Source organism: Macrotis lagotis, chromosome 1 (genome assembly GCF_037893015.1).
Source record: "Macrotis lagotis isolate mMagLag1 chromosome 1, bilby.v1.9.chrom.fasta, whole genome shotgun sequence".
Taxonomy (NCBI): Eukaryota; Metazoa; Chordata; class Mammalia; order Peramelemorphia; family Peramelidae; genus Macrotis; species Macrotis lagotis.
In genome coordinates, this window is record NC_133658.1 from 872,408,717 (window position 1) to 872,418,481 (window position 9,765).

Here is a 9,765-nt window from a genome sequence, read left to right on the forward strand (position 1 = left end):
TGAAAGTTCTTAGTGCTCTTTCAACTCTTTCCTATGTCCATAGTCTGTCTTCTTGTTACCTTGATATTCTAGATTTTAAATTCTCTTTTATAGTGTAAATTGATGTTTTCAATGCTCTAAGTTCTCTTATAACTTTGATATTCTAGGTTCTAGGTTCCTTCCAACTTAGATATTTTATATTCAAAGAGCCCTCCTAGTTCTGACATTCTGTGTTCTAAGGGCCCTCTCAAATCTAACATGGTATGTTCTAAGTTACCTCCAACTCTTAACAGTCTGTGTTCTAAGGGCCCTCCAAGCTCTGACATTCAGTGATATGAAGTTTCTTCCTGTAGCTGGGAAAAATTCTTTGTTCAATCAATACCATCAATTAAAGGTTCTTTCCAGGAAATGGGGTAGATACAAAAGATGGAAATATTGTCTATGACTTTGAAGGAGAGACAGAGACAGAGAGACAGAGAAAGAAGAGCAAAGAGCCAACACAAATAAATGCATCAACTAGTATGTAAGCTAAGAGGTTCAATAACTGAGACTTGAGGGTAGGGTAATCAGAAGAAACTCCCTGGAGATGGTGAGTTTTTAGCCTAGTTTTAAAAAAAGGAAAGAACATGCTGGGAAGGAGGAGGGGGAAGAGCTAGTCCCAAGGTTCTTAAAGCAGATTTACATTAAGTCCTGGGTTGGGATTAGGCTAGTTAAGTCTGCTTTGGAGAGACAATAAAATTAAAATGATGAGGGCAGGTAGGTGATATAGTGGATAGAGCACAGGTCCTGGAGTCAGGAGGACCTGAGTTCAAATTCAGCCTCAGAAAATTGCCTAGTTGTGGGATTTTGGTCAAGTCACTTAAGCCCATTGCCTTGCAAAAACTAAACAAAACAAGACAAAAAAGAAATAAGAATGATGAGAGGCCATGGGGAAGGAGGATTGCTCAGTCTAGTTTATTGAGGTCTCCTTCCTAACCAGACCCTCTCTTTCCAAAGGTCTAATTTCCCCTACTAGGGGAGATCTGATGCATCTGAAGTCAATGATCGAGAAAATCACTAAGAAATCAGTCTTCAATTATATCGAATATGGCTGCTACTGTGGCTGGGGAGGCCAAGGAAAGCCCCTGGATGCCACAGATAGGTAACTTTTCTTCTTTTCTCACATTAAATGAGAGCTACCCAGGCAGCGCATTCTCTACAGGCGCTATTGCTCCAAGCTATGACACAGAGACAAAGACACAGACTCAGGGAGACACAGAGAAAGAGACAAAATTAGAGAAGGGGGGGAGAGAGAGAGAGAGAGAGAGAGAGAGAGAGAGAGAGAGAGAGAGAGAGAGAGAGAGAGAGAACAAATGAAGATACAGAGAGACAGAGAGAACATTAGGAAGGAAGGGTAAGTACAAGGGCTCAAAGCTAAGTGTTGGGGCTGAGGAGGGTTAAGTTTCAGGGATGGGGGCCAATTGTTGGAAATGAGAGTTGTGTTAATACTTCAGGGGTCTCAGTGGGCTGGGAATGAATAACGAAGAGCTATGGTTGGGAGTTAAGCATCAAGGATAGAAATTGGAGGAAATGTTGGAGACATAGATTAAATCCCATGGACAGGAACTATGCTGGGGGTGTGTTTAAGTGCTGGGAACTGAGGTTAAGGGCCATGACGGTCAGGGAGCTGGGTCTCTTGCTGCCATCCCTGACATGAGTTCTGACTCTCCCTATAGGTGTTGCCAAATTCATGACTGCTGTTATGCCAAGCTAGAAAACCATAAATGTTCCCCCAAATTGAACTGGTATGACTTCAGCATCAAGAAAGGACAAATCCGCTGTGGTGAGTGATTTTGAAGATCCATGAATCTGTTAGCTAGTGGGAGGCTAGAGGCTAATATGGCAAGTGGGACATCCCCTTGTGCCATCCTCATGATACCAGCTCATTCAGTAGAGTCCAATGTAATTTTTATTAGAAGCAGAGAGAAAATTCCTGAGCCCTTGACATCTCCCTCCCCATATTTCTAGAGGAAAATTATATGTGGGGTTTGGAATGGGTTCCTTGGCCTCTCTGTCTCTAGGTTTCCAGTCCAGTAAAACAGGTCCACAAAACTTGCCCCCTAAGAATTACACAGCATGATTATGAGCCTCAGAGTTCTAGAATACTTAGTGATCTGAGGCCACGAGTCTTAGATTCAATCTAATGGAGCATAAGGAAAGATGCACAAAATATTGCAGGAAATGGGATTGAGAAAGACATAATCATCATTATTGCCACTACTACCATCAATTTCATCATCACCATGATCATCCCCATCACTAACATCATCATCATCCCTATCATCCCCATCCTCTTCTATCACTATTATCACCATTCTTATCAACCCTGAAATCAAAACCATCACCATCACTAATACCAACACCAAATCCATTTGCCACCTAGGCCAGCACAATTATCATGAATAACAATGCTGTCATCACTATCACCACCATCAATCCCACCCCAACACTAACACAACTAATACTATTCTCACCATGAAAATCAGACAGGCAATAGCAGTGGTATGGTATAATTGGAAGAAAGTACTTAAACTATCTGGATCAAATTTGGGTGACTTTAATCAATCAATCAGCATTTATTAAGTTCCTGATTTGGGTCAGGCATCGTGCCTACTAGATGCTGGAACACATAGACAACAAGTGAGTCAGTCACTTTACCAATACAGAACATAGTTTCTTTCTCTGTAAAATGAAAGGATGGACTCCTTGCTCTCCAAGGTCCCAATTAGCTCTAAATCTATGATCTTCCAGTTCTTAAATATTTATTCAGTGAGTTTTCATAAAGTATTTAATATGTGCAATACACTATGTGATCCCAAGGATCTGATACAAGTCCCTACAATGATCAATTAGGAAATGTTTATTGGATAGAGGAATGAAGATAGATGGATGGATGAGACACTGCCTCTGCCTTCAAAGATTTAGAAGTAAGAAGCATGGGAATTCTAAAGTCATCAAGCATCAATCAGTTAAAAATATTTATTAAGTATCTGCTACATGCCAAGGTACATAGGTGCAAAGGCAGGTAGAAGGCAAAGGTAGACAGAGTGAGAGACATAGAGACAGGAAGACTAATCTTCCAGAGTTCAAATCTGGGCTCAGAAACATAGAGGATATAGGCTTCCCCATAAGGGTTGCTACACTGGGGAGGGGGGAGTCAAGTTGCCAAATTGCATTATAATTTAGATACCCATTCGTTTTGGTCATTTCAGGGTATACTGAGGTCAGGTGATATTATAAGGGGAGGATGAAGGTGCCTTTGCTAAGCAAGTCACTTAATCCTGTTTCCCTCAGTTTCCTCATTTGTAAAATGTACTAGAGAAGGAAATAGCAAACCACTCCAGTTTTTTTACCAAAAAAATCACAAAGGTGGTCATGAAAAAAACATGACAAACAACTAAACAGCAATAAAACATATCAATACATTGCCCTAGGCATTGGAGATAAAAAGATTTTTTAATAGTATTTTTTTCCAATTCACATAAGGATAATTTTCAGCAACCAGTTTTTTTGACAACCAGTTTTTTGAAAGACTGTGAATTCCAAATTTTTCTCCCTAGCTCATTCCCTTTCCTTCCTTCCCATAATGGCAAGCAGTCTGATATAGGTTATATACATATAATAATGCAAAACACATTTGCACATTAAGTGTACTGTAAAAAAAGAAACAGAGCAAAAGGAAAAAACTATACAAAAAAAAAATTAAAGTAGTATACTTCAATCTGCATTCAGATTCCATCAGTTCTTTCTCTGGATAGGAATAGCATTTTCCAACATGAGTCTAAGTTCATTTTGTATTTTATTTTTCCCTCGTTACATATAAAAACAGTTTTTAATATTCCTTTTTAAAACTTTGAGTTCCAAATTCTCTCCTTTCCTCCCCTCTCCATTGAGAAGACAAGTACCTCAAGATGGTCTATAAAGTGTAATCAAGCAAAAAAAATTTCTATAATAGTCATATGTATAAATATTTTTGTACATGTTGGTCCTTTTCCCTTTTTAATGATCTCTTTGGGATACAGTCCTGATAATGATATTGCTGGATCAAAATGCATAGTTTGATTGCCTTTGGGCATAGATCCAAATTGCTCTCCAGAATGGTTGAATCAGTTCACAACTCCACCAACAGTGAATTAGTGTCCCAGTTTTCCCAAATTCCTTCTGACATTCATCATTTTCCCTTTCTGACTTATTATTTGGTACTTTAGAGCAGTTTTGATTCGCATTTCTCTAATCAGTAGTGATCTAGAGCATTTTTTTCATATTACCATAAACAACTTTCCTTCCTTCATCTGAAAACTGCCCATTCAAATCCTTTGACCCATTATCAATAGGGAAATGACCTATAGGCTTATAAATTTGATGTAGCTCTCTATATATTTGAAAAATGAGGCCTTTATCAGAGATACTTTCCTTCTAATCTTGGTTGTATTGGTTTTGTTTGTGCAAAACCTTGTTATCTTAATATAATCAAAATTATATTTCATAATCTATCGCTTATTTATTCATAAACATCTTCCCTTCTCCATGATCTGACAAGCAAACCATTCTTTGCTTATGTTTATGTTTAAAGGTTTTTTATGTTTATATTTTATGTTTATGTGAAAAAGCTTATGTTGTACTGGGTGAGATAGCATATATAAAAAATAAGAATATATGAAAAAAATGTACAATATAAATAGCAGGTGATTTGGAGCAAGAGAACTTAGAAACTGAATGATTTGAAAAATCTCCTGGAGAAATTAATGCTTGAATGAAACTCTGAAGGAATATAATCCTTCCAAGCATTAAAGGTGATGAGAACATTCTAGAAGCATGGAGACAGAAAATGAAAAAATCATGTTTGATGAACAACAAGAAAACTAGTTTAATTTCTAAACTGTTTGTTTAAATATTTGTGTTTATAGATGTCAAAAAGTTGTGTGATCTTTTATACCATCTGCTTCCTGTTCTACTATTCCAACTCTCTCAGTGAAGAAACAAAAAAGATAAAAGGACAACAAAGTCAGATCCTCCTGATTTCAGAGTCAGTGATCTATCCACTGGGCCACCTCACTGCCCCTTAATTTCACCCTTCCATGGTTTTTTAAATTGTATAATTACAATAGTCAATGTATAATGTATCCCGAAGAAGGGAGGTTGAGAGTAATCCTTTTCAATCAAAATGTACATCCAGGGGGGGAAAAAGCATAAAAAAAGACTATACCTAATTTTTTTTTTATTTCAGGCAATAGGCTTAAGTGATTTGCCCAAGGTCACACAGCTAGGCAATTATTTAGAGTCTGATGCCGGATTTGAGCTCAGGTACTCCTGACTCCAGGGCAGTGCTCTATCTACTGCACCACCTAGCTGCCCCTATACTTAATTCTTTTACAAAGAAAGCTGAATCTCTAAAGTTAATGGGGGAAGCTTCCAGTAGGAGACAGAATTCTAGAGATTCCTGAAGGGTAAGCCTGTTGCCCAGTCCCTGGATTCTACAGCCAGAGTTTGGAATCCATGCTTCTCCATCACCTCTTTCCCAAACAGTTGGCAAGACCTGGTGTGAGAGGAAGACTTGCCAGTGTGACAAAAAGATTGCCTTCTGTCTCCGCAAAGTGATGAAATCATACTACTCCAAGTACCGATGGTATAAAAAGAGTAACTGCAAGAGTCCTACACCCTCCTGCTCATCTGTGAAGTCCTAATCTGGCTCCTTCAAATGCCAAATGGTAAGCTGACCTGGCACTCTTTATCCTGCTGGCAAGTGAATGGTTTTGTGCACATGGCTTTGTGACATCTCTATACACACCTACCTACATACCTACACACAAAACACAGGCATGTGTGTAAAAGTGCATGTGAACATATGTGTATGTATGTTTATGCAAAATCACACACATGGATATTTTGCAGAGTTATAGAAAAAGCACTGACCTACATCGGTAGAGGGAGTTACCTCTTCTGGGAGTCCCCTGTACCAATACATAGGAACAATTCCTATCCCTATCCTATCTGTATATATATTGTGGGTAATAGCAGAGGCAGGATCTGAAATCCAGGCCAGCTTTCACTTGCAAAGTACAACCAATGGCCTCCTTTATTTCCCTATCTGTGTTGATTATTATCTGGGTGACCTTAGAGGAGTTCCTTAACCCCCTTGGGCCTTGTTTCCCTCCCTTGTAATATAAAGGGCTTAGACTAGGTGATCCCTGGGAGATTTGGACTCTATCATTATCTACTCCATAGCTTCATTACTTGGCTCAGTCTGAAACTCTAGGCTTCAGTGTCTCCATCTGTGAAATGGAACTGGGCATTGTAGAGTGGAGACACTACTCTGGGGATTTAAGCCTGGGTTCTTGATCAGAAGTACCTCCAGCTCTCCCCCCTCTCTGTAGGACTGGCCAAGTCATTCTCGCTCTTCCAATGGCTTAGTCTCTTGAAAAATGAGAGATTTCTTAGAGATCCGAGGTGATTCTTTCTTCAAGTATTAAAGGAACTTGAATAGTAGAGATTAGACTGGTTCTTTTGTTTTTCTATTTCTCCTTAAGTAGGGAAAAATTGAGTCAAGGGGGGAGAATTGGAGAGGTGAAAATGTTGTTTCAATGTACAGAAAAACTTCCTGATAATCAGAGCAACTTCAAAGGGGAATGTACAAGTTTAGCAAGTAGGCAGTTCTCGAAGTTTTCTAATTAAAGCCAAGATAGGGTTATTGTAGAGGGATTTCTCACTCTAAGTTGAACTGGATGACTTCTGAGGCTCTATGATTCTACCCCTCCCAGATTTGTTATACTATGTTTTAAGGTCCCTCTTAGTTCTAACATTTTATGTTCTAAGGTCCTCCCTATTGTTCTTAAGGACCTTCCAAGCTCTGACATTCTATAGTCTAAAGTCCCTCCCAACTCTTGACATTCAGCATTCTAAGAAATCTTCCAGTTCTTACATTTTGTGTTGTAAGGTAGCCTCCCAGGCCTGACATTCTGTGACCTAGGCTCTCTCCCAGGCCTGATTCTGTATTCTAAGAGTTGTCCCAGTTCTGATATTTCGGGTTTTAGGTCCTTCCTAATTCCTCTATTCTCTGTTCTAAAGCCCCTTCCAGCATTAACATCCTGTATTCTAAGGTCCCTTCCAATTCTGACATCCTGTGTTCTAAGGTCCTTCCCAGTTCTGACATGGTGTTCTAAAGGCCCTCCCCATTCTAACATTTAGGCTTCTAAGGCCCCTCCAAGCTCTGACAGCCTGGTTCTAGGGGACTTCCCAGCTCTGATATTCCCTGTTCTAAAGGAGGCTCTGAGGAGAAGTAACAGTGGGTATGGATTTAAAGTTGACTTGAATCTTCTTCCATTTGCTGACCTTGGTTAAGGCCCAAGACTTTCTGAACTTCACTTTCCTCCTTTTCAAAACCAAGAGTTTGGACTAGATGAATGGGGTCAAACAGATATAACAACTGGAGCCACAAAACCACATCTAAAGAGCTGTGCCAGCTGCATAATGATTTAGAAAACCACATGTTCACATTATCAATGGCTAACTGCATTATTATTTATTTTTTATTGTTGCTATAGTTGATCAATTTCCCAAGAGCATTTTCATCTGGATCAGCTCCTGGAACCTATGTAGGACACCTGGCCTCAATACTTTTTTTTTTTTTTGCAAGGCAGTGGGGTTAAGTGACTTGCCCAAAGTCACATTAGCTAAGGGAATTATTGAGTCTCTGAGTTCAGACCTGAGCTCAGGTCCTCCTGACTCCAGGATTGGTGCTCTGTCCACTGCGCCACCTAGATGCCCCATATCAATACTTTCTAAGCCTCTTTCAGCCTTCCAGTTCCATGATCATCACCTTCCCTCCAAACCCATGAGTCTCTTTTTTGTTTTTGTTTTTGTTTTTGAATGCCTAAGATGCAGGCCCATCTTGGAAGACCCTGGAAGCCTGGAGTTTGGAAAATATGGGGAGAAATAGTGTTAAGGACAAGAAAGGGAGTTGGTAGGCTCAGGTTAGACATAGAAGGTCTTTCACTACATTGGAATCATGGTAAGTGGGTTGAAGAAGAGTTGAAACTGCTTAAGGGTTCCTTCAAACAGTAGGCAAGTACCTTGTCCCAAATACAGCTTCCATATTTACAGAAGTCTGAATCATCTGGAAAAACAGAGAACAGGATAAAAGTTGGAGGGGAAAGGACATAAAGGATTATATAAATCTTCACTCTTCCTAATGATAATACCTAATTTTTTTATAACATTTTAGGGTCTACAAAATGCATGATGGTTTATTTCATTTGATCATCAAGGGTAGGTCCTACCCATATCAAATCTTTTTTTCCCTATTTGGGAGGAGAAGAGAGAGATGTAGAGGGGAAAAAATGCTTATTGATGTTTTTAAAAATTGATATAAATTAAACAAGAAACAGAAATTGAGATTCTGAAAGATGAAGTGATTTGACCAGGGTCACATAGCTAATAAGTATCAGGAAAGGAATTTGAGTCTCATCCTCTCTTGAATGATAATTGATAATAATAGCTAAAATTAATATACCTATCCTGCGCCGGACCCTCATCTAATGACTTTTTAATTATTATTTCATCTATTTCTCACAATAACTCTGGGAGGTAAGTGCTGTTATAATTCCAATTTTACAGATGAGGAAACTGAGGCAAAGGTTTACATAGCTAGTAGGCATCAGCAACTGGATTTGAATCCAGATCTTCATGATACCAGATCTGGTGCTCAATTCACTGAGCCACCTAGCAGGCCTTTAATATTAATTTTTTAAAGTTTGTGGAATAAAAAAGAATTAATGTATATAAAATATAGAAAATGAATATATGATAAATATAGAAAATATAGGAAATAAATGAAAATATATAATAAATATATAAACTGTAGTAAGATTGATCTCATTGAACTTGCAGTCTGACTCCATGGTGATAGACACATGCACTGGTAAGTGGTATGATGGATAGAGTTCCCAGCCTAGAGTTAGGAAGACTGACACTTTATTGGGTAAGTCATGTAACTGCCCTGCCTCAGTTTCCCCATCTGTAAAATGTGGATAATAATAGCATCTACCTTCCTGGGTTGTTGTAAAGATCAAGTGAAATAATAATTAAGTATTTAGCATAGGGCCAATTACAGAGCAAACTCTAAATAAATTTTAGGTTTTTTTTTTTATTATTACTCTTAGCCTCCTGCTGAAGGACAGATGAAATGATGGAGGAATGAGGAGGTTGTGTCAGAGACGACTGGCTCCTGAACATCAGGGACAAAGGAGTTTTTTGGAAGAACCTTCATAGAACCTTCATAGACTAAGAGCTGTAGAAAGATTCTTATTAAATGTGTTCATTCTTGTGTCAGAAGCAGAGCCAGCTCTCCCCTGGACTTCTAGCAAGGCCAGCGTACTTGAGTCCAGATAAGTAGATCGATAAAATAAATTATTAGATGGATGAAATGTGTAGATTCCTCTTTTTTTTTTTGGTGTGGGGGGGCAGGAGGATGAATACAAAAAAGAAGACGCTCTTTCCTGAAGTAAACTCTCAGTCTGATGACAATAGAAGAGTGTGTCATCATAAACTGACCAAATGACTGAGGAAGCTGCATCTTAAGGATCAAGAAACCTCAAATACACTAACCTGAAAAGAAAGACCTCCAACTAGGTAGCTAGGTAGTTCAGTGGCTAGACCTGTAGTCAAGAAGTCCTGAGTTCAAATAGGGCTTCAGACACTTAGGAACTATGTGACTTTGGGGGAGTCATTTGATATCTGCTCCCTCAGTTT

At 38.9% G+C, this 9,765-nt stretch overlaps 1 protein-coding gene across 1 annotated transcript; it reads left to right on the plus strand.

Annotated features, from left to right (window-relative positions):
* Positions 1–1,019: 1,019 nt before the first annotated feature.
* On the plus strand, positions 1,020–9,388 carry LOC141491173 (group IIE secretory phospholipase A2-like). Its single transcript, XM_074191830.1, has 4 exons — positions 1,020–1,120; positions 1,695–1,801; positions 5,545–5,726; positions 9,177–9,388. The coding sequence occupies exons 1-3, from the start codon at positions 1,020–1,022 to the stop codon at positions 5,700–5,702; spliced, it is 366 nt and encodes a 121-aa protein (XP_074047931.1). The 3' UTR covers positions 5,703–5,726; positions 9,177–9,388.
* Positions 9,389–9,765: the final 377 nt, after the last annotated feature.

What these genes read in the sequence shown, in the direction of transcription:
- LOC141491173 (XM_074191830.1), top strand. Translation starts at nt 1,020, where the DNA reads ATGATCGAGAAAATCACTAAGAAATCAGTCTTCAATTATATCGAATAT. An exon ending in CCCCTGGATGCCACAGATAG is followed by an intron (nt 1,121 to 1,694) that starts GTAACTTTTCTT and finishes CTCTCCCTATAG; the next exon opens with GTGTTGCCAAATTCATGACT. An exon ending in GAAAGGACAAATCCGCTGTG is followed by an intron (nt 1,802 to 5,544) that starts GTGAGTGATTTT and finishes TTTCCCAAACAG; the next exon opens with TTGGCAAGACCTGGTGTGAG.